The sequence below is a fragment of the Ascidiella aspersa genome, chromosome 3 (assembly GCF_963924565.1).
Source record: "Ascidiella aspersa chromosome 3, kaAscAspe10.2, whole genome shotgun sequence".
Classification (NCBI taxonomy): domain Eukaryota; kingdom Metazoa; phylum Chordata; class Ascidiacea; order Phlebobranchia; family Ascidiidae; genus Ascidiella; species Ascidiella aspersa.
In genome coordinates, this window is record NC_139449.1 from 21,118,011 (window position 1) to 21,145,275 (window position 27,265).

Consider the following 27,265-nt stretch of genomic DNA (forward strand, 5'->3'; position numbering starts at 1 on the left):
GCCGAACTTGGGGTTTTGTTTGAACGAAACAGTATCCACACAAGTTTATTTATTACATAGCGAACATAGTGATTGCATCACAGATTAACGGAGTAGGAACATTAGTTAAAATAACATGAACTGCATTTTAAAGCTTTTCGGCCTTCATTTTGCACAGACAGTAGCGCCGTCCTCCTTTTTTATTTTTGATGACATTTTATTGCAGCTCAAAAATATTTTAACATTTTGCCAAAACCATTACAAGTTTGACAAATTTTGGACGCTTCGATACCACTTTCAGTTCAACATAGAATTTTAATAAACAAATGCACCTGGACCTCGCGGCAAAAGTTTCGCCAATGGCAAAATAAATCTACCTAAAAGGATGACAAGCACGTCTCGAAATCGAAATAGTTGCAGCCACAATGATATTTACCAGAGCAGACTAAACGTCATTCTTGTTTTCTTTGCAAAGGGACAAATTTCCAAACGCACTGACGAAGAAAGTTTATTTTCCGAGTCACAAAGGATCTGTGATAACAGCACGAGCGGGGTTAGTCGGTCGCTGCTAGCACAGGGTTGCAGCGGTCGACTGTTTGGTCTTGCCCGGCATACCCACGAAACGACTTCGAACCTTCACCTGTGATGGCGGCGATTTCTTCATTTTTAGCGGCTTCAATCTGAAAGAGAAAATCGCTCGCTGAGAAAGTTTACTCAAAAGGTTTCCTATTACGGAAAACTATACAGCGTCGTGTTTTAATGTCTGACGACGGCTGTAATTTACAACCCATCGTTGTTTGTTGGTTGCTAAACCTTTGGCCATCACCTCGGTATTTTATTTTTTCTGACCAGGACAAAACACAAATCAACTTCATATGTTTTGTATGTGCTTTAAGTATACAATGAAAGATGCGCACACATATGTGTGTTAACAACTGTGATCTAGCCCTTCACTGCGATAGCTTTTCGGTGTACTTAAATTATATTGATAAATCTATAATGACGACTTCAAACAACAATACGGTGTGTCTGTTGAAATCCACTCGATCACCTGGTCTCAAAATTGTTGGATTTCGTTGGTTGCTGAGTCGCCCGTCTTTTTCCTGATGACCCATTCACGCCCGCCTGCTCGGCTTCGGGTTCGTTCGCGTCCGGTTCGCTGGCGATCGGCGGGAGTCGGAGTTGGTCGCGGCGCTGGTAACCGGCCCTCCTGTAAACCGGACACGGGGAGGCGCTGTTCTCGGCGACCGGGTAACCGAGCTCAGAAAACTTTACACGCAGGTTGAAGTTGAATCGAGTTTTTCCGTCCTTTCTGCTGTTCTTGGCTCTTCGTGGAAGGCGCACCGGTTTTCTTCCGATAATGTCCCTCATCATCTTCGTAGATGAACATTACATAGAAAAAACAACACAGGTCGTTGCTGGGAAATCATGTCTGTCTTTTAAGGAAAGCGTTTTTTGTTTTATACCTTTTTCTTGTAGTTTTTCCATCTCAGATTGGTCATCCACTTCTCGAACGATTCTTCCTCCGAAAGAAGCCTCGTATTAGCGGTATAGAGCATTTCCTTTATAGTGATGGGTTTGGTGGCATCGTTGCGCCCCATTGAAACTGGGTATTAATTAAAAAAAGAGTACTATAAATGGTAAAACATAAATGAATTGATTTTACAATAGATTATAAACGTTGAAGATATCCTGTAATAAGTGCCAATTTTTGTATTTTCGTGGTCTACGATTTTTAATTAGAGTAACAAATCAATAGATCAATATGTGTGATTTCAATGTTCCATTTTTTATTGTTATGTAGGGCGTAACGGAAACAACGGCATATGTTAACCTGGTGATGCCTTCGAGATTTCTGGTCATATTTCGGCCAATCAGGCAGAAAAACAAGTTTTGGTTATTTTTTTTGACATACTCACAAATGCGCTCCAGTGCTACCATTGCATGTCGTGGTATGACCAAACATTCGACCCTCGTTGTCGCCACGATGTAAGTTGACTCTAAGTTCTCGCCGATGCCAAAGTAGTCGCCCCTTTCAAGGTAACCTTAAATACAAGATTTAATCTAATTATAGGCATTGAGTATGAGCTCCGATCCTATGATACCGGACCTTTTTAATGTAAAGCTATTCTAGTTCATGTTATGTCTGAAGCATTACATAGAGGATGGAGTTCCCGAGACCTTTTTCCCTTCACCCGGGTTCAGCTTGAAGTTTATTCTCATTGATATGCGAGGTGGGCAATTGGAAGCGTTCCTTGTGGTGTTATATGTGTGATTCTGTGTGTATAGCCCGTTGTAACACTGCAGCTAGATTTTATGACTGTTTAAAACGCTGTTAAACGAGAAAGCTCCGACGTTTGGGCGCCAAAAGGGCGGCGCTCATTCTCGCCAAACCCTGTCCAATAGGTGGGTAAACACCCACGGGCGCCCGCACGGGGGAGCAAAGGGGGGCACTCCCCCCCCCTGCAATTTCAAAATGCGATTATTAGTATTATTTATAAGTGTAATATGTATTACCTTTGAAGGTTAAAACTATTATACATTATCCATTGCCCCCAGTGGCGCATCCAGTGGGCGGGAGTTCTTACCCCCTTTTTGTAAGTGATATTATCGTTTTTTGTTTGTTTTTGTCATGGTTTAATAAACTGTTAGAAGCAGCGTGCTTTTTAAGTAATTGGGTCACGCGTCTTAATCTAATGCGAAACCAAAATCGAGTGCAAAACGCCGTTTTTCTTCTTTTGTTTGGTCGACCGTAAACGCTGGAAGTTTTTCTTTTTCGTTATTTGTTTAGGTTGACTGATTAGCTAGTGTGTTCGACAATTGACAACGCTAAGTCAAACCTTCTTTCTTTTTTTCTCGCTGAAAAACGTAGAGTTATACGCAATATGTTCCTCGCTGTTCGGTCTCTGCGCTAATATCCGATGTTGGTGTAACATCGACATTTGTTTAACTGAAGCAAGATTTTAAAAGGAGGTATAATGGTGACTGTCGTGCGCGTTTCAAAGTCTTCATTTTTAAGTAATGATGGTTAACGCAAAATTATGCTCTTTAAGCATACTCTAAGACCATGTGCTAAGTGTGTAATGGACACAACTTATTCTCCTCAACCGCAGCTTGTAATTTAGCTGACTTGGCACACAGCTCGGCGCAGATGTTGCGCTAATCGTGGCATAATAACACCCGGAAAAAACGATCTTCGTTTAGTATTGCAGGTGGTGAAAGACGTGCTTGTAATTTAGCGCTCGTTCCGTTCAAGGAACTTGAAATATGCGCTGCTGATAGTCGAATTATGTGTGATTCTACCACAATTAATCACACATATTTCACGGTCATGGTTTGTTTTTTTTTGCCTGAAGTTAACGATTGCACACCGTGATTTCGCAGCTGGCGCCTGACAGGATTGTCGACGACGCACGTGGTCGCTTTTGCTGGACGTATTTGGCTGTTTCTAATTAGTTATTTTATCACGTCTTGCAATCACCATTCTATGACGTCATACTGTCACTGTTTTATGACGTCATTATTCATTAACTTTAGACGAAAAAATAGGGAAATTCCCTAAGTTGAAAATTCAGGACCCCCCATTTTTGATTTTCTGGTTAGGCCCCTGGTTTCCCCCCCTGGAAAGTTTTTTGCGGGCGCCCCTGTAAACACCCATAAAATTGGCTTTCGTTTGGCCCAAACTTTTACGAATAAAAGGCTGCATTCTGTTTGTCTAATACTAGATACAAAACTTATGAAGATAATAATCAAAGGTATCAATTTCCAATAGAAAAATTCTCAACTCGTGTACCGATTACTAGCAGTCGTTTGCTGAGCTGCTTGCTTTTACTTTGCACTGAACGCAAAGCGTCGCCTGGAGGTGGCAAGGAAAGCATTGTCTGGCCTTTTCCCAGATGCGACATAGTTTCCATGATGGTGATTTTCTGCCAAATAAAATGATTTATTTGTTTAAATTGGCTAAGCTTTAGACTTCGATAGAATGGCACTCGGCTCGACCATTTTGGAAAAAAATTGTGTTATTTACCAAACATCTAAATGGCTTTCAAGTATTGCATTGTCTTTACAGATTCAGTCGATTTTTAATTACGGGGGATATGTAGAAAATGTGATTTGAAATAATGTTACAAAGTGAGATAATTTTTTTGGTTTATCTATAGTTTAAGTTTGCCAAAATTATTAAAATAATGTGGTTCACTCGCGATATAATATTCATAAGGTAAAGATGTGAAACATAGAATAATGCAAATTTTAAGATTATTTGATCTTAAACTTTAGAAATAGACAAGGGTTTAAAGTTTAAACGAACTCTTTAGTATGTACTATAGATCGTCTCAGAATTTATTTGTTTTATTACGTAAACAGTATTATGTATGACCCATCGTCTCTGCGATCCGCCCCAGTCGTAAATACTAATCAGACTGTCCCCCTAAAGCGAATATACAAGATCATGACTAACAAAGTTCCGAAAGGTCGTTTTAGTCCAAATAGCACCACAAAGCGTAACACCCGTTTCGCTTTTGAACTCGAATAACTGTTGTTTTACATTCACAAAGGAGGTTTTGCGTCAAATAGCATGACGTAAACGCAAACTCTCTCCTTTCCAGTAATAGCAAACTTGCTAGGGATGGGACGGTATTATACATAAAATGAAAAAAAAAAGTTCGTGGCTTGGGGTATATACTCAGCCTGTAAGTAAGTTAAACCACGCAAAAAAACAAAATAAAACAGTAACACGTTTTTTTAATTGTGTCCCTAAATATCGTATTTAACCTACTTACATCATAAAAAGGAATACTAAGGTCGCGTCGTATACAATTATGACTTACAAACGGAAATCTGATACGAAATGAAGGGGAGACCCATTAAAAAAAACATTAAAACAATTCAATAATAATTTCGTTTAGCTGTGATTTTGGTTTAGACGGGACTGTACGAGTTAGGCACAAAAAAGTCCTGTTAAGAAAAAGATGTTATTTTTTATGGTTTCAACTTGTATGTTGTAAACGTGTCTCGCTGTATGTCGTAAAAGTGATGTGATACTTTCGAAGCTACGCGATACCTGAGTTATCTGCCGATCCCCTGACCGCTATTCGTAAACAGTTACAGTCAAATACCCGAAGAGAATAGTGCTGTATACTTATACACGTCTTTTCTCTCCTAAATCCCAAACCGTGTTTGCAAAAAACGTTGTCTCGACAGTTTGCGCGCCGCGTTCGCACCCGGGCGACAGCTGACCCGAATAATCTTGCATAAGCCAGATACGATAAAGTGGAAGTGTTCTGGTGTTTCGCTGGTGTCGCCCACAATGGTTGAGTCCACCAGAAACTCCACAACTTTGCAGTTGAGGTTGATGTGACGCAAATCGAACTCGTCCCATTTCCTAAAAGCGCGAAAAGAAAGTGTTGCGCGTGATATCTTCCGAAGGTCGTGTCGGTTTGCTAAGTGGTCGTGGGCAGCAGCTTTGTGTAAACGGACTGGTAACCCTTATTCGAAATATTTGACTAAATTCTTTTCAACCTTTCTAAGTAAAATAAATATACATTGAAAATTGATTGTCAGTCGCTAGCAAAACAGCGATAATAATTATTTAAAATCGTTGTACATTCAGGCTACAATTAGTGTACGAACGTCATACGTTTGTTTTAATTCGTATAACGTGGCATTGCAAAAAAGTATTAATATGGATGTTCTTTACTTCTTTATTATTCGCCTTTTTCTTGTGAGTTGGCTTCCTTAAGGCACCCGGTGGAATAGTAATACACGTACCGTTATGGTTGTCCGCAGAACAACAAATGATCGTAATGATTCACACGCTTAAAATATTTATTCACACGTACGCTTAAAATAGTTATTCATATGTATAAAAAATAGTTTAGTTTTGTGCCGTTTGGAGTTATTCGTTAATGAAGTCAGTAACTTAAAATATAAACCAAATGTCTTACGCAAAGAACGGAAGCGATTTAAGCATTTTTAGTCGATCCTGCCATTCCTGCTCATAACTCCTCCTCAATACCATGTCAAAGTCAGGCTTGTCCACCCGGAGAAACTGAGATGTCCCTTTTCAAGCATATTTTAAGCTATACATTATCTTAAAACACATAACTTTTCCAAAGTTCGTCAGTTGGGTCGCGGTGCGAAATTTATTTTGCGATGTCCATTTTTCAGAGCATAGGATTTAGTTAAGATACTTTTCTCGGCACAAAAAATGTTTTAGAGTAAGACGCGATACTAATTACAAAGTATTGTCGAAAAATAACTGCGAAGCCTGAAATGTGTATACTAATTTCAGTTTCAAATAATAAAATTCCGATATGTGCAAAAATGTTTGAAGCCGGACCCTTGAAAGGTTACGATATAAACTGCATAAAAGGCTTAGCATACAGTAGATCTTTGTTTGCAGGGATCGCAAAACAGTATAAGTATACCAGTATGTTTACCTTTACAAACAATGGTTGCTGTGCGTTTGCAATCTTGAATGAGAGCGAGCTCGCCAAACGAGGAACCGGCCGGGACTTCCCCGACCACGTGACTCTTTCTCTCCCCCGTACGAGTGTCGGTCTGGCTGACCTTGAAATATAAAAACAAGGTTAGAAAAGGGGACTCTTTGAAAATAGCTAAAAATTAAATTTAGTCGTTCCGATCAAACACTTATTGTATAATATAAGCCTTTTTAAGTGTTTTAACTTTGACATTGCCTTAAAAACTATATTTGGTCAATATTGCAAGAACACCATGTAGTCAAGTTTCTATGTACCATATTTGTAAAAAATCACCATCAATAGGCATATGTTAGGTTACCAAACGACAATGTTTACCTAACTAGAAAAAGCCTTTATTCTGCGTTCGAAGTAGCAAATTTTAAACGAGTTTGCTCTAAATTCTTAAACAACCAACGGTTAAACCTGCACAATCACACTCCCAGACACGATAAAGTACATCGAGAAACCGAAGTGTCCTTCTTGGATGATCACGCGACCGTCTTCGAAGGTCTCAAAATTCAAGGCACGAGCCAGTTCCTTTCGCACCATGCTCGAATACTTGGCGAAGCACTGGAGAATTGTTTGAACAAAAAATATGTTTCAAGTATACACTTTTGTTACAGCTTATATTGTAAATATAAAAGACAAAAGTACGTATTCCAATGCCTTTTTTTAGTTTTAAGTACGTTTTTTAACTTATAAATTATTTGAAAACAGTAATGCTGTTGTTATTTAAGACTGACATAGAAATCCGCCAAATGTTAATATAATATAGGAAAAAAGGTATGCTATCCTCAGATTACCAGAAAATTCTATCTAAAACCGCGAAGACTGTATTTATTCGCAAGACGTTCCCTATCGATTTTATGTTACACAACGATGCTGAAGTTTAAGGTTTTCTTAATATCGCCACACCTTCATTTGGTTGACAACGGTGTGAATGAGTTCTAGCTCTTCCTCCGTTCGCTCCCAGGCGTTCTTCATGAGAATAAAGCGAGCCCGCTTCGACAGGCCCGCGTTTCCGGAGCTTCCCGCCTTGAAAGCATTCACGTTGAAGTGGAGTGTGTCCTGGTCCTCGTACCTTGACGCAGCAAGTGTTTTGTCTCTTGTATAATCGGCCATAAAGTTAACAAAGTGCACACTTTTCACGCACTAATTAAAACATGGAGTCGCAATTCAAAGCATATAGAGCAGTGGCTTATAACCTGTGAGTAATTGACTCAAATGGCGTAGTTTAAGAATTTTATGGGGTCATGTTTACAACGATATAAGATTTAAGTGTCCGCCAACAATCAAAAAGTAGAATCCATACGACGAAATGTTAAACTTTTTATTATTTAATTTAAGTACTACTAGTCATTTTAGTACTGTATGTTTCAATCAATGCTGGCAGGTCATAAGAAATCCATAAAGTTTTTCTATGTTGAGAAAACATTGCCGTATAGAGGAAGAGACGTAACTCTATTACCAGGTTTTATTGAGGTCCTCGGTGCTGTGTTCCTCTTTTACAGTAACGAGCGGAATTTGCCATCTTCTCGCTCGAATGATCGCCCGAACCACGTTCTTGAAGCTCATCTTAGTGTTCGGGCCACGCAAATTGGACATGAACGGATTTTTCTGACAAATACACCGTTGATTTTAACACTTCGCCGCAAAGGTGTGTAATTTGTGTATGTAGAGCGACGTTACGCTTTGTGCCTCTTTAAACGACGAGGAACAGTCGTTCAATAAAAAATAGCCATAGGCTCGCTCGTATTATGCTTTAATGATTTTATTATAAGGTTCTTATTGCCTTAGTGACGTATATAGATGTACTTCACATGTGGTGTTATAGAAACAAACAACATTTCACACAAATAAACAACATTTATTTGCACTTCACGGCTTTTAAACTGTCTCATTCGATTACTGAAGCAAGACGAATCACGTTTACGATGATTTATTCTTTAAAGGCGAATATTAATCAAAATTACTTGGTCCAAAAAGCTGGCGGCCACTTTGCAGGTTATGCCTATGTTGAACGCTTAGCGGTATATTAGACTGTATTATACCCACGTTTGGTGGAGGTTGGTCATATTGGTCGTCCTCGTCATCTGGTGTTTCGCCAGAGCCCTTGTTTATTTCGCCGGCTGATGGCACTGGAGCGTAGTCTGTATGTATATGTAATAAGGTTCGCATAACTATAACTAACATCTTAGTATAGGTAACACTTTTAAAATACGAAAGTCAATTCCATGGTTTTCATATCGAGTTTCGAAGAATGGCTGCAAACGAAACGTTTCAATGCACATTTTAAATCGTTTTTAATATTCTCCAATAAGCTAAAATACTGTTTTAAACAGACCATTTAATTTAATCGTACTTTCTTTGCATATGATACACTTTATCTTACCTGGCTTAAATTGTAACCTCTTGATTACAACACTGTTCGAAACGTCGACGTTGCTAATGTCCGGCAAAACAATATCACATTGACTTCGCTTAGTCGTCAGACGCTTGTGGTCATCAAAAACCATGTAATTCTCGTCGACCGTGGTCAACGCTGCCTTTAGCTTCATGGCCCTTCTGTTCAGTCACTACCCATGTCGTTTAAAAGGTACAGAGCATTTTAACTACACACTAAGCCATTTTATTACCTCACAATATTGCCTTTGTGACGTCGGTGGCTTAGGCATATAAAGTGACAGAAATTTACGAGCTTTGGAAATATGTGGACGAAACTAAAGCTTCATTGTACTGGACAGTAACGTTTGAATATTGAGCTTTGAACAATCACCGTATTCCATTTCGTTTAATTTTTCAAATTTCATGCATTTTGTGTTGTTTGCCCGTCTTTAATTGATGGTGCTATTGGTCTTCGTGTATATACTTTGTATAGAGCAGAACTATATAGCTGAACCCCAAATTCAATGCAGTCTTTAGGGCGCATTTCATCGGCCTCACTTGGAAGTGTATAACAGATTAGGCTACTATACATTTATACAAGCAATTTTTGGCCGCACCTGCCTAACTTCAGGAGACTAACCTTAGTTAACTTTATTTTTAACGTAAATTTTATCGTTTTAAAAAATTAAAATTGACAAGACTGGCTTAGATGTCCAGAATCAAACCAAAGAGTTTTTATTCAAACTCTTTCAGTTTGAGAGTCAAAACAATAACTTTTATGACGTCATATTAAGTATCAAGAGGTGCATTTGGCAAAAATGTTAAATGGTTAATCAAACCTAATCTGATTGGTAATAATCAAACCGAATTATACAACAACACTAAAATAATTAGGTTTGCGTCAAATTTCGTTATTCATCGAGAAATTCAGTGTTATTTCTAAGAATTTAGAAGAAGTTATTTTTCACAGTGTCGCTATAAACCGGAAAAAAGTATAGGTTATTTTAAGTGTAGCTATTTTGTTACTAGTAAATCATTACATACCTCTTTTATATTTGCAGTTTACAAGTGGCTCCACTTTTGTCTTCTAGACCAGTGCTCTTCAACCGGTGTGCACGGTCCAAAATATGCAGGGGGTGCACCACTACGAAAAGGTATACAAGGGTGTATCACAAACATTTAATGAACCATTAATATTTGACTTCTCAAGTTTGTTTGCAAAAAAGGTTGAAGAGCACTGTTCTAGACTAACATGATGAATAAAAACTATATGTTGCATCGTGCCTAACTAAGATGTGGTTAGAAAACAAAAACTATTTTTTTTATGGCAAAAGCACTTGCCGAAACGTTTGCTAATAAAAGAATGTATTTTTATCTTTAGTGATAAAACACGGATCTTTCGCACCAGAAATATTCACATCAAAATATTCGCGTTTTATCTAAATACATTATGGGCTTGTTTTTTCACTCCGCATTCCGTTCGTATAGCAAGAGAGGGGAAAATGAGAAGGGGTGGCCCTAGTGCAGAGGTGGGCAAATTGCGGCTCGAGAGCCAGATGCGGCTCTTTGATACAATTTTTTGGCAATTCTGTTAGAAAAGTAAATTTAAAAAATCGTAAGAGACATTTAGGCCTAACTCCTATTTGAACTAAGTTTGTTTTCCTACGTTTTTTTTTTTTATAATAGTTTCAATAAAAATATTAAAGCCATTATATTCGATAAAATCTACATAGATGTTTCAGCAATACCTCATGCCATAATCAGTGCAAAAAACAAGTCAATTACAGTTTCATTAAACAATAACAGTTTCATTTCTGACATCACAGTGTTATCAACTAGATTTCCCTGTGATTTAACATTGCGGCTTTGTTGCTTCAAAGAACCAAACCAGCATGCAAAAATTCCATAATACCATGTTTAAAAAAAATCTGTTGTGGCTTACAGAGCCCACTCTCACGCGATGGTATTCATTTTATTAGCTCTTTAAACTTATACATTTAAACAGCGGTTTCCGTTGTTAAAAAATTGCCCACTCCTGCATAAATGTCTCGTGCAAACGGTCGCAATACTTTAACAAAAAGATTCCAGGTACCTGCTAACACACGGACAGTTTTAGGTTTGTTTGTGATTCTCGACCGATAGATATCACGGGGTTTCGTTAATTTGGAGGGCGTTTGCGTTAGCGGCTCTTTGTTAGTACCCGATAACGATTTGGCACAAAACATAAGTATTTTTTAGAAACGACAAGCGCCGTTATTCAGTTGTTAGTGTTACTTGTTAACACACTATAGACGTATATCCTGATAAGGGTTTTTGTGTTTTTAGACACAACACCGAACATTTATTTTCGGATACACGTTGAATATCCACAATCATTCTGTAAATCACCGGCAATAACGTGTCCATGCTTCCCCAAAAATCTGTATTTGTGGCCTATTTTAAGTAAACTTGCTAACTTTTTCGCGCTCCGCGAGAATCTAATTATATTGATGGAATGTATTACCTAATATGTATAAAATTATTTTAGCTCAAAGGCGTCATACGTCCTATTGCAACATCGAAAATAGTTTGGGCAACTTAAACGATTTAAAGACGTTTTGCGCTTTGCGCGGATGAATCATCGTTATAGTTTTTGCATTTAAAGTAACACCTGTCCAAACTAAAACTTAACACTATTTAAAGCGTCCCAAAATACCTTTTTCAATAATCTGTTAAATTTATAGGTTTTAGTTATCTTTCTAACTTTCTTATATGTAATTGTCAAAACTAATACAAAGCTCCCCCACTTGTAAGAAATGCGTGCCTAAGCAGACCACAAGAAATATTCTGTTTAATATTGTCAAAAGAGCGCGGGTAAAAATGCTACAAGGATTTTGCAGTTTTGTCAAATATTTTGAGTCTAAATGGACACATGGAAAACATTAAGTCGTAAAGGTACCGGTATGCATTTTGTCAAAAAATAACGGAAAGTTTTATAATAACGCTAAACTATGCAACTTAGTAAAGATTTCAGGCCACATGCAATGTACATAAAAAACGGAGAGTACAACAATATTCGATCGGAACCGGTACCCGGTGCCCAGTAGAAGCATCGGTACTCGATCGTCGAATACTAAGGTGTTATCGGTGCCGAATTTCGGCCAACCTTGAACGGAATAAAATTTCAAGAACCAGATATAAACCCTTTCAAAAAATGCTTTTGAAAATACTGTACATATTTATTCAGCGATTTAAGCTTCCTTGACAATCCTTGTGCTTAAGCTGAAAAAAGAAAAATAATAAAAAAACATTATAATTTTTAATATAGTTGGATTTTAACTTATCGTAGGGTTTTGGCTATATTTTATTTTCCATGTAACAAGTTCATAAAAATATTAGTGTATGTATATATAAAAATATTAGTGTATGTAAATATTAGTGTATGTATAGGTAGTTCAAGATCTCCAAAGTGGTACACAGTGCAAAATATTGTAGGTACATCTGACATATTGTTATGAAAAAACAGTTCATAATGTCTGTATATTACACCATGATGTTTATAAACTCAAGCGAATTTTAACATCTTCGTCGTGAAAACTCACCGGTTCCCATGCATCGAAGTTCGCCAAGGGTGTGCCAACCTCTTTCAGTTCTATCGCCAGTGTCACCGAACATGAGTTTAGTCACCGGAAGTTTTGCTTTGTCGTCAAGAAAACCCTCATCAGATGTTTCAGGTCCACCATTTTTATCACAGTTGCACTTTAGCTGACTCACGTCACATGTGTCTGGAATGATAAGACAACAAAACACCAAATTAAGTTCTCAAAAACTCCTCCAGTTACATTTTCTGGCGTAACGTCCCATGTTTGGAATACAGGGATATGTGGTAGGAGCCGGACACGGGTTATTTCAAACCAACTGTACGCAAGCCTGGTAACTTATCACAATATATCATAGTTTGATAACACACGACTGGAATACTCTGAATATACCCGCTTTTTAAAGCGTTTCCGTATATCTCAATCGACGAACGCAAATGTTACATCGCAAATTGTGACTGCCATATTGCAAAATGCAAATAACCGTTAAACGCTTAAGCAAAACACAGCGTTCCAATTAGCCCTACTGTGTAAACACATGTTTCTAACAAGACTATTCGGAGGATGCGTTTTCCATCATAGCTAACAAATTATTGTTCCGCTTGAATAAATTCGCATCTTATGCTGAAAACATTAAACTAAATAACTAGTGCAATTAAATAAACAACAAATTTTACTGTAACTTCCAACGTACATGCCTTGGTGTCTCTTTACAACTTAATTGAACTTCACTGGAAGCCATGTCACAGCTTCAATGAGTACAAAACCTTGCGAAACGGCAATATATCCGGATAAAGGATTTAAGGAAAATAAATTAATCGCTTTTTTTAAAAGACTTGTTCTACGCAATTTAATAACAATTTTGAGCATCTAAAACCATTTGTTGTATGGCATGGTGATTTGACATATGACCATGCGTGGCGGCCATTTAAAAAATCTGACGCCTTACCCTATGCAATATGGCTGTAACGTTTTTTCGGTTGATATACAAATATCACAAGTCAATTGAAAAACACTTGTTTCTAATATTTCAAAAAGAATGTGAAAAATACGGATATTATAAAGTCAGTTAAAAATAAAGCAAAAGTATAAGCACGAATAATCTTTTTTAAATTTAACCTAAAATATGCTGACCCCCCCCTGGTTCTTCGGCACAGCTTACATTCCTGGTACTGTATATCCGTCGGACAAGCGTCGTGCCAAAAAATATAATGACGGCAATATATTTGGCTTTTTAGGCCAATAAATATGGGAAATGTGTGAAGGCTACAACGGTCAACATCATTTCAGACCTATAATATTCGGCCCAATACGATTATTTCAAGGAAACCAACGATAGTTATATTTATTTAACTTACTTGTTTCTCCACATGCACAAAACCGATCTCGTTTTGATGTTGCCCCACCCCAGTAACGCATTACCTCTCCGTCACTTGACACCCAGGCCGCAAATTGGGGATGGCCACTGTAGAGCAGCACGCTATTCATGCATCTGTACTAAATAATTGAATAAGGTATATTGTAAAAAGTCGCAAAAATTCACTTCAACTGTACCCGTTGATTCAAGCGGGCGTTTTTTTACAACAAACTCCTAACGAAAAGGTATTAAAATTTTCATAAGTTAAAGTTTTACCAAAGGAAGTTTATATCAGGGCTGCGGAGTCGGTTATAAATAACTCGAGTCCGACTCCCGAGTCCGACTACGGCCAAAAAAATAAACCCGAGTCCGACTCCGATCAAATGTGCGATTTTGTCGAGTCCCGAGACCGGCCCTGACTCTACAGCCTGTGTTCCGCCAATTTACGTAACTAAAACAACGTGGATATTCAGCAATCGAATTATAGGGGTGTCGTATAATACATTCACTCACAATGCATGGTTGGAAATTGTTCCACCATGTGCTATTCCGCCTTTACAATTTACACAGTTGGCGGCCATATCACTTTTAAAATTTGCTACTGCGCATGCGCATGTCGGACTCGGGACTCGGGTAGTTTTACGTGGTCTTACTCGAGTCCCGAGTCCCGAGGCCGACTTCGACTCCGCAGCCCTGGTTTATATAGGTGCAAACTTCTTCTGTCTGTATCTAAAACAAATATACCGATAACCAAAGGCCTATTTTAGCTGAACCTTATAATTATGCAAGCCAATTAACAATTTTAGGGAAGGTCGCTACAAAACATATGGGCCTATTTTATACTTTAATAAATTGACTTACTTTAATAAATTGTACGCATGTAGCCGATACATCGACGAGTGCTTGTATTTGGGTCATTTCAGCATTGTATTTAATAGTTCGTTTGTAACTGAGTTCACCCTCATGGCCATTTACTTCAGTTTCATTAAGAGTGTCATGCATTACCTGTGTCACACCTAAAAACGATATACAGTAGGCCCATATATTCAGTTGGACTCCAGCCTTAAGACCAAAATTAGAACACTATTAACGTCGGAATAAAACACAGTTCGGAGTAAGGCAAATATGACTAATACAATAACAACATTTAAATCGAAATAAGACCTAAAACCGTCGAAATAAGACATAAATGGCCAGAATAGTGCCTAAATAACCTCCTATACATTACCCCAAACCCCACCCCAAACTTTATCACTAACACCTCCTAGATAATTTCAACCCTTACCCATTTTTACCCCCACCCATTAACCGCCCGTACCTCTAAACGTGTCTAACACTTTGGTGCCAAAACAGCGTCGCCCCAGAGGCGCCGTTCAAACTAGGCCACCGAAAAACGTCGACAGCAAAGGTATTTAGACATTATACCGAAAAATCCATGACTTTTTCCGATGTTTAGGTCTTGTTCAGACGATTTGGACCTTATTTTATTGTTGTTATCCGTTGGTCTTATTGCTAGTATATCTTGGATTAACTTGGTTGCCGTTTTTAGTGCACCATCCTGCTAATTGATATTTTGCATTCTTTGAAATTTGTTGCGCCAATCGTAAGCCTATTAATATACAACTACTTGTGTAACATCAACGATTTAACGTGCAGTTTATCATCAAATGTTTGTGCACTGCTTTTGCCGTGCTGTACTTACTTCCATTTTCGGTAAATTCGCATTTGACGTAAAAAGGTTGGACTAAATCAAAGTTGGGCGAAATCAAGTAAACTCCGCTACTATTACCGTCAATGTCGTCACACGTCCGCGGAATATCTGAAAAATAAGAATAAAAGTTGATAAACTTTTATGGACAGCAACCTTAACCAGCAACATATCGGTCGAATCATTAAAGTTTTTCGCAAATTACAAAAGCAACACAATTTTCTGTGGATTTAAAAAGGCTTAAAACGCTAATATAACATGAGTATGAGGGTTTAATAAGTCACTGCAAAATATTCAATAAGACACTGCATAAATCAAGCTTGATTACCTATAGTGCAAAATATTGTAAGGGCTCCTTATTTTGGGGGTTCAAACTTGGGCGCTTCTCAGCTTATAGTAGATCTAGATATTTTGGGGTAGATGTTTAAAAATAACGTCACAAAAACTGCTGGTTAACTAAAAATCCTATATTGCTGCCAGTCAAATCCTTCTCACATGTGGATTTAACACATAAAGCTCGTCAATATACTGAAAAAGTTCTTCCGGTAGTTATTTGTTTTATCTGGAGTTTCGGCTAACTATCCAGGATGTCTTTATCAGAAAATGTAACAACACCACGTAAAATGAAACGTATCCAGGTGAAAATAAAACCGTTTTCACGTTTTTGTCATCCGACTGCTGCTGGTGGCTATGTCAGGAGTCACTAATAATATGTTTACGATAGTCACTTTCTTACGAAATAATAGAGCCACCAGAAAAATTTAATATCGTGATGAAATTTGCACGGTAGCTGCGCCAAAGCTGACCTCTTAGCGTCGTTGTTCTTCACGTCGCTAATGTGTTTCTTCCACTGTGTGTCACATGGCCTTCCTGTTTTGACAATATAAACCATAGGACAATCGCCACACGGAATGGTATAAACCACACCCTATTTTGACGCTGATTGGGTCATTATAGGATGCGACAAGTTGCATAACGTGGTAATAGGCGTTGTATCAACTGAAACGCCGGAGTCCCGCGTGATGCGCCGCAGAACGTTGCCTTATATCCAGGGTTGTGCTGCGGCGCATGTTGGGCGTGATTTATACCAATCGCGCATTTTATCTCCTTTCCTAGTGTCGTTTTATTTTGCGAGGTTTTGGGCGCGGTGTTGCTCCATTCCCTGATGAAGGCATCCAGCGGTTACCATTTTTTCATAAAGGGCAGACTTCAGCTAACCTAACTATTAATAACTCAAGAGTATAATAAACACGGGCGATTGCTGGATGAACTATATGCCTCACCGTTGTCGCAGAGCTCTGCTTGACCGCAAAGTACGCACTTCTGATAATGCGGAGAGTCGCACGCACATCCTCCATTCTTGCAACAAGCGCAGTCTGTTCGACTTCGGTTAAAGGAACAACGGCAACCGGTCAGACTTTGAGTCCACTTGTTTAACACTGCTCATCACGTAAAAGCGATACTTAGTAAAATGAATTTAGTGATCTGCTAAATGACGTCTGCTACAAAACCACAAGTATGTATAGTTTACCTGTTTTATGCAATATAGCATTCAAGTTGTTATGGAAAGTCTGCAGTTGGTTTGCATCGTTTTCTCCTGGAGGACCAATGTCTCCTTTTGAACCCTAAGATTTACAATGTTACCGCTACCGAATACTGTGCACTATACTGTCGACTGTAAATATCCACTATAGCTTTAGGCCTAGAATAATTTTGAAGTTTCAATTTAGAAAATTTTTAATAATAAATCGTTTTTTAATAATAGTGAAAAACTTAGATTGTTCGTCTACAAAATGGTCATATACAAGTATCTATATTGTTAGGCTACTTATCTTATTCGTCTCATGCAAGTTTTATTAACCTTAATTCCTACTCCGGGCAGTCCTGCTGGGCCTAATTTACCCGGGGATCCAGGTTCACCTTTGGTAAAAGAGTTGGAAACACGTTGAGAGTCTGGCCCGTCAGAGCCATATATGTGGTTGATTGTGTAAGTTGCACACTTTTCTGGATTTGCAAACACACTGACTTGGACGAACATTACGATCGCAAGCAGAATGTAACAGAAATGGATTTTCCTTAAGGTTAACATTTTACACCACAAGGCTTATTCGAAATTAGCAAACGTAAATTTGAACTGCGAAATTCAAGCGATTAAGTGAACTGCGAAAATGCAAGCGATTATTTAAGCTCTAAATCAGGGGTTCTTAAACTTCTTGGGTCTGCGCCCCTTTTTATATCGGTATATTTGTTTTAGATACAGACAGAAGAAGTTTGCACCTATAAACCAGGGCTGCGGAGTCGGAGTCGGTCTCGCGACTCGGGACTCGAGAAGACCACGTAAAACTACCCGAGTCCCGAGTCCGACATGCGCATGCGCAGTAGCAAATTTTAAAAGTGATATGGCCGCCAACTGTGTAAATTGTAAAGGCGGAATAGCACATGGTGGAACAATTTCCAACCATGTATTGTGAGTGAATGTATTATACGACACCCCTATAATTCGATTGCTGAATATCCACGTTGTTTTAGTTACGTAAATTGGCGCCCCACAATTTATCGAAATAGAAAGTGGGATAATTACAAATCAAAATCGAAAAAAGAAACAGCAAGCAGTGTTCGATACATTTATCATTATTTTCATTTTTTGGTCGTTGAAAGATGAAAATCGCCTCATAAATGTTATAGGGTTTGTCTACAACTCGAGATTTATCTCTGGGAAACGCTAAATTAGACCTACAAAGCAACAATAGTCTTTTGCTTAAGTCCATATTTCTGGTCGCAGAAGATGCTTATGGCGGCTTCTCAAGTCACAAATATGCTTCGCTCACCTTACAATTTCTTCGGTTACCTATATATACAATGCATTAATATTATCTCTTTTTTTTAACTTTGCTGCCTATTGGTTTTGCAATATTTATGTTGCCTTGCAGCTAATGTATGTTCCTTTTGGCCTATGAATGTACTTTAGCAGCGGTGCACAAAATTACAAAGTTAATAAATTTGGCGTGTAAATGTGTACCTGCCACAGACTTCATAAGTTTGTATTATAGACATGCAGCCTACAACTCAGAGGAAAGCGCTATCGCTCGGGGATGTTAACAACATTGTTGAACAACATCCAACACGGAATTGCCGAATCATATGGCGAAACATGTTTTCCGTCTGTGATTCGAACCCAACTTCCAAGCAGTGGCCAATCGCGATTTAACTCTCACTCTGTGGTTTCTTACAATGACAAAGAGCGCATCTTCACTTGAGCTTCTGTCCTACACGGTTAAGCATTTTCGACAAAGGCAAACCGCTTAGTTTGAATTCAATAGCGTTCCGTGCTATTTAGGTTAATTTTAAACAAGACTACCACGTTCTAATACCAAAAAGCAAAGCAAATAAGTGTCGTTTTAGCCAGAACTAAACATATAGCAAATCCCTTTTATATGGTAAAATTAAAAAAAATTACTGCAGCATAAAATAATGAGTAGAAACACATGGAATGATACATTTAACATAAAGTTAATATTATGTTTTGTCTCCTGAAAAAAAAAATACTGTTTTTAGGTTTCCAGAGATGAGAAAACGTGCGATAAGGAACTTAGCCCACCATAGTTCTACAGTCTGTTTTCGACTTCACTTTTGCTCATTTGATTCGTAAAACGTTTGGGCAGGTGCACCAAAGGACTGTATACGGAAGCAATGAAGCCTCAAAAATATATTAGAGTAAACAACGTGTCTTTACAAACCACCTTAAATATACTACAACGCTAGTAGCAGTATATTTTAGCCGTTAGCTAGCTTTGTTTGCAAATGTTTTATCCAATGAAGTTTCTTAAAACACCTCACTATAAATAGCTTTGTTGTAAATCATTGATAGGTTTAAAAGTTATCTTAAACCGTTCGGGGGTGGCTTTCGCGCACTGTTTACGATGTTAGTTTTGTACTGGATGTTGCACATTTACAGCGACATTAAGGTAAAGTATACATTACAAACTAACTTTTAGTTGCAGCGATTTTTTTATTTTTCTGTGCAGCGAAGGACCTTAAGAGAAACTAAGCAATTATATGATTTTATTATTTTAACTGAAAGTTTTACTTTTCCCTGTACCTTTACAAATGTCGGGTCAAATTAGTTAATGAAAGGAGTGTGGTCCGAAATCCGCCAACTGCATGTATATATACATCTGGTAAACAATGTCCACACCTTACTATGCATAATCATAGTCGATCATACATTTATATTTTAGAATTCAGAATTCCTTACTAAGTTATCGTATAAGATCATCAATGAACCAAGCAACATGGCATGATTGTTTCTCCAATTGCCTCCTCTGAGCCTAAGTTGCTAAGTCGGTAGCCTATAGCTGCCGACGGCCTCAAAAACGTCAAGGTCCCAAGATTTCTGATTTTATTTAGTTTTTAAATTAACTGATTTGATTTCGGTATTAACGTTAACTTCCAAATATGTTTATAGGAGATATTATGAATTCTAAAGACGTGTATGGCTGCAACAATTTATATCAGTGATGATTTGGCTACACCAAACTTTATGCAATATATATACATTATGTTTTGACAAACATATATGGAATAATTTGGGTATATATTTACAAACATATATATGCGACAATAAATTTAACAAAATGATTAAAATGTGTCGAGAAAGGTGGTTTTCTTTGTGGATCCATTTTGCATTCTTATGCTGAAAAAACAATAGCATTAATTACGTGTTTTATAGACTTACGTCTTACGCCGACCACTGTAATTAAGTTTGGTTAATTTTAATTTTATTATAGTACTCATTTAGGGAGAACACCCTAACTTTGCTGATTTACGATTTTTGTTTTGGGTATATCTTTAAGTATAATATTGCTTTACGAAACAAACGAGTTTACCAGATACACAGAACATAATTATATGCTTTAAATTTATATCAAAAATAAATTTATAGCAATATATGATCAACAATGTTGAGTTTACGCTGGCCATTGGTTAAAAAGCGGCAAGAACTTACTGAATACTTGCAGCATGAATGAGGCATTTAACGTTTTACCTTATCATTCAAGTGGAATCACAAAAAATAACTCCGCAAGTAAGAAATAATGAAAATCTCGCACAATCCGGAGAACGTAAGTTCCTGTGTCATACTGTGTCATACACAAAACGTAAGCCATTTCCAAACTGTCATGTTTCATGGACAATTTCCATCTGGGACGTCCTTTTTTTAGGCAGCCAGTTAATGCGCGTCAACGATTTTTTATTGGTATTCTGTTGAATCGATGTGATGGAAAAAGCGCTGTATCGCTTTATTTTGGCATGTTTCGTTTTTTTGCTTTTAACAGGCAAACACTTTTTAAAGTATATTCGGTATTACTGTAGAAAGTACGTTACATTAATAAAACTAGCTTACCATTTCTAATTGTTTGACATAAAAACACAAAACCCAAAGAAACATTAAAAAAAATGTGGTGATCTTAAGACACCCCCCCCAGCCATTTTCTTGACTTAGAAGTATTTGGTTATATACGTGGCATAATAGGATTGCCATAAAGACGAGCAGCGCGGTGCCCCGATCTTCGGGCGCTTTGGGTAAAACTCTGTACAATATTTTTTGTTTTTTTCCAAGCGCGTTATCCTAATTCTACGTTGACTATGTTTAGACTTACAGAAGGAAACAAAAGCAAGCCACTAAGGATTTCGTCGCCTGATTGTCTTGGTGAAAAAAGACAGAAAAATACGAAAATACCGTCCAATTTCCAAACTCACCGGTTCCCATGCATCGAAGTTCACCCAGGGTGTGCCAACCTCTTTCGCCTCCGCCGCCAGTGTCACCGAACATGAGTTTAGTCACCGGGAGCTTTGCTTTGTCGTCCAGAAATCCCTCGTCGACAGTTTCGGGGCCGCTATTTTTGTCACAGTTACACTTATTGGTTTTGACCACGCACGTGTCTAAAGAAAAACATAATAAAAATGTAAAAATAAAACCGTTGCAATAGAATAATTGAGATTCATCTAGATTCTAGATCAGTGGTTCTTATTATTTTTTCTTGCTAAACCCCTTTGAAATCACCAACCGATTCTCGCAACCACTTCTAGAATTGCTTAAATAACAAAATCGTTGTAATTTTAATTTTATACAAGTAACTGATAACACAGTAAAACAATGCCAAAGTGTGAGTTGAGTTTTACATTTAAATGAGAAAAGAAATAAATTACAGTAATACATTTTATGTGTCTGATTCAGCCCCGCTGCACCCCTTGGAGCAGTTCTTGCAACCCTGGTTAAGAAACCCTGATCTATAGATTCGAAACCAAGGTTATTCAAACTAGAGTAAACTTACTTTATTTTTCAAAGGCGCAAGCTTATGACTTATTGCAACATTAATAAATCGTTCAACCGTGACCAACGTTTTGCTTTGACGCTATTTTCTCGCATTAAAGTTTTTTATTATTTTCTGTTTTGTAACAATGTGACATTACTGACCACAACTATACTATAGCTTTAGTGATTTTTAGTTTATCTACTACAGTGCAGATAATGTTAGAAAGGGTTCTTTAGCAAAACGTTTTATCACGAATACATAACGCAACTTCTTTAATTTAGCTTTAGAAAAATAAAAATTGATGTCGGCCTCAATGGCGAAATTAAATTTCGAAACATTAAAACTAAATGCTAAATTGCCAATTTCTTTATAAAAAACAATTGTCAACTTAATTTTGCAATCAAGCTTTTTTCAATGTGCTTTGGCACCTATCGTGCAATAACTAGGGCGATTATTTTTTGACCAAAAATTAAGAAATTTTGATCTAATTTGTCCTGTTAGAAATGCATTGATTTAAAGAACCTATAGGCGTCGTTATTCACACCTTTTATTCACGTTTTGTAAACGATTTATGTGCATTTTTATTCGATTTTTGAAATTTGACAAATTTTGACCTAACGTGTAAATTTTGACAAAATGTTAACTTTTTTTGACAAGTCAAAAAATAATCGCCCTGGTAAGAACATAAACACAAGTTTTTGACATAACATGTAGGCTTATATGCGCTGAAAAAATCTAGAAGGTATCAGCCGTAAAGCCTTATCTATCTAAAATCATAGGTCTACAGTCTTACACGATTGCTTCTTACAATTTCTGATGTTAAGTGATATGAATATACTGTTGCTGCAATATATAAATAATTGTCGGAAGAACCCTCTTTATGGTTAAGTGATATGTTGTCAGGCTTTCCACGCAGATATATAGTAAAACTCTTGTCGAATCAAGTATATTATAAGTTTTGACAATCACTATTCTAAATTCGAATAAAGACGTTCTTGTAAATCATTTCATGACCGCGTCAATATTATCACACCATTTTTCTAACTTAACTATATATACCCCTAACACACCTACAATTTAACAGACAGTATTATTCCGGCGTATAGATCTTACTTGTTTCGCCACATGCGCAGAAATAATCTCGTTTTGACGTTGCCCCTCCCCAGTAACGCATTACTTCTCCATCACGTGACACCCAAGCTGCATAGGGGCTTCCGTTGTAAAGTAGCACACTTCCGACGCATCTATACTACATACCAGAATAAAATATTTGTTTCTTTAACAGTAAAACAAAACTTTTTTTGCATGATCGATGCCGTAAAAAGAAAAAAAATAATTTCTCCAGTGTTTGAAGATTTAAGTCAATACAGACCAAACCAAAACAACGCTACCATTGGAAGTAAGCATTTATAAAAAAAAACAGTAGGCCTATTTAGCTAAGTTAAAAAAAATCAAATTTAAACAAAGGAATAAAAATACGACGAAATATGTTACAACTAATTTCTGTATAAACTAAAAAAGAACTTAAATAAACTAACAAACACAACTGTACTAACTTTAATAAACTGCTTGCACGAGGCTGAGGCATCAATAAGCTCTCGTATTTGAATCATATCGGCATTGTATCTAACGGTTCGATTGTAGCTGAGAGGAGGGTCCATATTACTAACTTCAAATTCATCGAGAGTGTCATGTAACACCTGTGTCACAGCTATAAACATGATAGATAAAATAACAATCACGAATTTTTTATTAATTAAAATTATAACTTGCGATTCCAATTGATGTAAAAGTCTGAATAAAACTCACCTTTAAATTTAGTTAACAAAACTAGTTAACAACAGTAGGCCTATTATCCGTTTTGGGTTAATCCCGCGTTATACCTCCACTTCCGGTAAATTGACATTTAACGTAAAAGGGTTGCACCAGATTAAAATTGGGCGAAATCAGGTAAATTCCATTCCTGTTACCGCCTATGTCGTCGCAAGTCCTCGGCAGTTCTGTGAAAGAATACTTCATAAGCAATTACTGCCCAACTTTTTTAAATTAATCGAATATTTAAGTCCATCAAATGTTTCAAAAGTACAAAAAGTATCTTATTTTTTGAAGTTATTATAAAGTTTTGTATTGCATTGATAATTCCTGGTGAAACGTAACTATGTGCAGCAATTTAGCTTGAAGCACGTGTTTTTCTGTAACATGGATGGAATGTCGCTTACCGTTACCACATAATTCTGCGTGGCCACAAGGAACACACTCCTCATGATTTAAAACGCCGCACGCACATCCACCATTCTTGCAACAAGCGCAGTCTGTTCGACTTCGGTTAAAGTAACAGCGGCATCCGGTCAGACTTTGAGTCCACTTGTTTGTAACTAGAACAGTTTAATCAGTTATGCAATGTAATACAACATCCATCCATCAAACGTTTTTTTTTAAAGAAACACTAGCTTAAAGTCATGTCAAATTTTTAAGGATTTTCTAACTTAAAGATGATAAAAACTAAAACAGGAATTTGAGAAAATCCCTAAAATATAATATACCTGTTCTTTGCAATATTGCATTAAGCCTTTTGTTAATATTCCTGAGTGCATTTGCGTCATTTATTCCTGGTGGGCCAACATCTCCTTTGGACCCCTAAAATTTGTAATCGTTTAACGTATTACGTTCCTAACTGTTTATAATTTATAATTTAATTAAGGCAGTTTAACGTTATTTAGTTTATTTTAAACTACCTTTATTCCTACTCCAGGAGGTCCCGCCGGGCCCACCTTGCCTGGAAAACCACGTTCACCCCTTGTAGACGAGTTCGATATGTGTTGAGTTGCTGGCCCATCGGAACCATAAATATGGTTGATTGTGTACGATGAACATTCAGTTTGACTTGCAAAACATTCGCTGCCCAACAGAATCACGAAGCCCAATATATACAAACACGTGTTTGCAATCATATTGGTGTTACAGTTTTTACTTTACTACAGTTTTACTGATTATTATTCGTACCGCATCTAATCGATTTAGCCCTGGAGAAAAATAACGGCATTTTATCAATAGTTTAACGGCAGCGGGGCAATATGTAAGGACTTGTTTTGAAGTAAAAAAAATCTAGAATAAATTTACCTCAAGTTTGTACGTTTGTCTTTATAAAATCCTGTAACTCGATCTTCACCATCCAATCAAAAACTCAACATAAACACGAAGTAGTGTTAAGCCACACAAAGATTAAACATATACGGTAGTCTTTAAAGCCTAAAATTCAATAATACTTTTCAAAATAGTTGAACAAACACATCATAACATCCTCAGTTTAATAAAATTTTAAGTAAAATTCCATAGGGCAAAAATACTTGTCTACACAAAATGTTGAAAATTAATTCATTACATGTAATTTTTCTGTATTTTGTATTCTCAAACAATAATTAATTCCCCAAATAAAAATTGCAGTAAACATTGCGTGCTGAATGTTTAATGTTTATACTCCAAACCTAATTGTGTGAGAGTATGCCGAACCGAGCACTGTTTGTAACGCAATTCGGAAAACGAGTTGTCACTTGACTAATGGCAATTTATCATTCTCTCAATTTTTTGCACGATTTTTTATCTAATCTTTGTGCAAATTTTACGTCAATCTTTGGACATTTTCAGCTGCCTTATTAAATACTGTAGTTTGGTTTTTGTTATTAAGCTTTGTTATTCGGTTTAGTACAAAGTACTTCATACTTTTACAAATTTATTAGCCTCTTCATGTTAAATTGACTTACCCTATATTATTTGATTGTAAAATAATAACAAAACTATTAATTCAACCTTGCCCAACGGCTAAATACATATAGCTAATTTTCAGTTCAATATATGAATGGCGTTTAGCCAACTCGCAATCAGCCTACTGGCGTTATCCCTGTGGTGTAAAGCACCGCGATATCTTGCAACTCCCACATTATGCTTGGTTAAACAAAATGTACGTGTGAGGCCTTCTTGCACCTTCTTAAAATATTTATTGTGGCTGCTTAACATAGGACACTAAATGTACTGTTGTGTCCAGTGATTCATCTTTGCTACAAAAAATAGTCTTGATACGTTGGGAGGTATGCCGTACGGTGTAAAAGTTTGCTGTATGCACAGAAGCAAAAATATAGTTGAAAACATTATTGCCTTTCCCTAAACCAGTGGTTCTCAACCTTTTATGCTTCGTGGCCCCCTTTGAAAGGCTCTCGACCCACGTGGCCCTCCTGCTTAAAAAAATATCAAGCATTTTGTTTAACGTATTTACTTGTTTAACTTCTTCACGTTTATGACAAATACAGCTAATAATCAACGATTAAATGCACTTAATTTTAAAACTTGTACATATAAGCATTTTAATTTAAATTAACTTAGTTAGTCATTACAAATCTTGGTATTCGACGCCGCCAAGGTATTTTTATATTCGGCTCTGTTTTGTACTGAGCCAAGCGATGTCACTACATTCGTCGAGATGATTTCTCGATTTTAATTTTGTTAATCCGTCACTATTAGCCTACTCGACAAATAAGTTGTGCATGAACTGCTGAATGTTGGCCTAAAAATGACCTTGAATATTTGAATAACCCCTGTACCGCACTGCATGGCTACGTATGAAGAAGAACAGTAATTGTTACAGGCCTTTAACCGAACTTGCCACTCGTGAACGACCATTTAGGTGTAACTTTCCGCGATAAAACGAATAAAAATGATCCAATATTATTCTAATTTAAACATCACTATACTGACGAGTCAGACACGTGTCAGTAAAATGGGTTACAAAACGTTAAAAGAAAGGTTTACAGTCATAATAAAAACCAAAAATTAAGTTAACTGGTAAATTTTGAAAATAGTGACACTTTAGTTTTTGCAATATCTAGCCAGAGAGTTATGCCCGTGGCCCCTCAATGACCGCTCCAGGGGAGCCGAGGGCCACGGTTGAGAAACCCTGCCGTAAACGTTTATGGGAGCAATGTGATTGTTTGGTTTTAAGATAATTACAAATTTGTTTTATTTAAGATTAAATTTAGATTGTTGAATAAAAGCACGTATAATGGCGTGAAATAGTTTCTTAAAATTTACAGAAATACATATTTCGCTGTATAAAATAGATAGAGTAGGTTTATGCGCAAAAAGAAAACATGTAAAAAATATCGAAATGCAGCCAATAGGTAAAATGTATGAGACCACCTTTCACCTACAATCAGGGCAAAAAAAGAAGAACATATATAGTGAATAACAATGAGAAAAAAACATTTCACCCTTGATATTATTGATCTATTTATCTTCAAAGATATCCAAAAGACCAACTCGCGGCTTTTGAACTAAAGCAACCTAAAAAACTGGCAAAATCGCGGTTTACGTTGAAGTATATAGCAATATAGTGCCGCAAAAGCGCAGCTCGATCGTTGTTTGCCGTGTATTAAACGTTTTTTTCCAAGTTACGCATTACATTTCAACGT

The 27,265-nt window shown here is 37.0% G+C and overlaps 3 protein-coding genes and 1 long non-coding RNA gene across 4 annotated transcripts; all 4 read right to left on the reverse strand.

Annotated features, from left to right (window-relative positions):
• Positions 1-547: 547 nt before the first annotated feature.
• On the reverse strand, positions 548-8,066 carry LOC146160755 (uncharacterized). The gene is made up of 11 exons (XM_083385009.1): positions 7,930-8,066; positions 7,377-7,542; positions 6,885-7,031; positions 6,420-6,549; positions 5,925-6,039; positions 5,218-5,362; positions 3,773-3,905; positions 1,899-2,024; positions 1,446-1,585; positions 1,031-1,353; positions 548-659 (listed from the first exon to the last, which is right to left on the reverse strand). The coding sequence occupies exons 1-11, from the start codon at positions 8,064-8,066 to the stop codon at positions 548-550; spliced, it is 1,674 nt and encodes a 557-aa protein (XP_083241135.1).
• A 3,794-nt stretch (positions 8,067-11,860) lies between these two features.
• Positions 11,861-16,678, reverse strand: LOC146160756 (contactin-associated protein 1-like). Its single transcript, XM_083385010.1, has 6 exons — positions 16,622-16,678; positions 15,484-15,628; positions 14,643-14,797; positions 13,783-13,921; positions 12,428-12,610; positions 11,861-12,107 (listed from the first exon to the last, which is right to left on the reverse strand). The coding sequence occupies exons 1-6, from the start codon at positions 16,676-16,678 to the stop codon at positions 12,103-12,105; spliced, it is 684 nt and encodes a 227-aa protein (XP_083241136.1). The 3' UTR covers positions 11,861-12,102.
• A 117-nt stretch (positions 16,679-16,795) lies between these two features.
• On the reverse strand, positions 16,796-17,465 carry LOC146160757 (uncharacterized). Its single transcript, XR_014494688.1, has 3 exons — positions 17,351-17,465; positions 17,021-17,114; positions 16,796-16,928 (listed from the first exon to the last, which is right to left on the reverse strand). It is a non-coding gene; the product is annotated as an uncharacterized LOC146160757 (long non-coding RNA).
• A 2,671-nt stretch (positions 17,466-20,136) lies between these two features.
• On the reverse strand, positions 20,137-24,766 carry LOC146160758 (contactin-associated protein-like 5). Its single transcript, XM_083385011.1, has 8 exons — positions 24,539-24,766; positions 24,347-24,440; positions 24,023-24,178; positions 23,687-23,803; positions 23,360-23,514; positions 22,917-23,052; positions 21,247-21,429; positions 20,137-20,182 (listed from the first exon to the last, which is right to left on the reverse strand). The coding sequence occupies exons 1-8, from the start codon at positions 24,752-24,754 to the stop codon at positions 20,178-20,180; spliced, it is 1,062 nt and encodes a 353-aa protein (XP_083241137.1). The 5' UTR covers positions 24,755-24,766; the 3' UTR covers positions 20,137-20,177.
• Between the last annotated feature and the right edge of the window lie 2,499 nt (positions 24,767-27,265).

What these genes read in the sequence shown, in the direction of transcription:
- LOC146160756 (XM_083385010.1), bottom strand. Translation starts at nt 16,678, where the DNA reads ATGGTAACCGCTGGATGCCTTCATCAGGGAATGGAGCAACACCGCGCC. An exon ending in AACACCGCGCCCAAAACCTC is followed by an intron (nt 15,629 to 16,621) that starts GCAAAATAAAAC and finishes TGTCCATAAAAG; the next exon opens with TTTATCAACTTTTATTCTTA. An exon ending in CATGCGTACAATTTATTAAA is followed by an intron (nt 13,922 to 14,642) that starts GTAAGTCAATTT and finishes TCAATTATTTAG; the next exon opens with TACAGATGCATGAATAGCGT.
- LOC146160755 (XM_083385009.1), bottom strand. Translation starts at nt 8,066, where the DNA reads ATGTCCAATTTGCGTGGCCCGAACACTAAGATGAGCTTCAAGAACGTG. An exon ending in GCTTATGCAAGATTATTCGG is followed by an intron (nt 3,906 to 5,217) that starts GTCAGCTGTCGC and finishes TTTATTTGGCAG; the next exon opens with AAAATCACCATCATGGAAAC. An exon ending in TCCAACAATTTTGAGACCAG is followed by an intron (nt 660 to 1,030) that starts GTGATCGAGTGG and finishes TTTCTCTTTCAG; the next exon opens with ATTGAAGCCGCTAAAAATGA.
- LOC146160758 (XM_083385011.1), bottom strand. Translation starts at nt 24,754, where the DNA reads ATGATTGCAAACACGTGTTTGTATATATTGGGCTTCGTGATTCTGTTG. An exon ending in CGCAGAATTATGTGGTAACG is followed by an intron (nt 23,804 to 24,022) that starts GTAAGCGACATT and finishes ATTCTTTCACAG; the next exon opens with AACTGCCGAGGACTTGCGAC. An exon ending in CGTGCAAGCAGTTTATTAAA is followed by an intron (nt 23,053 to 23,359) that starts GTTAGTACAGTT and finishes TCTGGTATGTAG; the next exon opens with TATAGATGCGTCGGAAGTGT.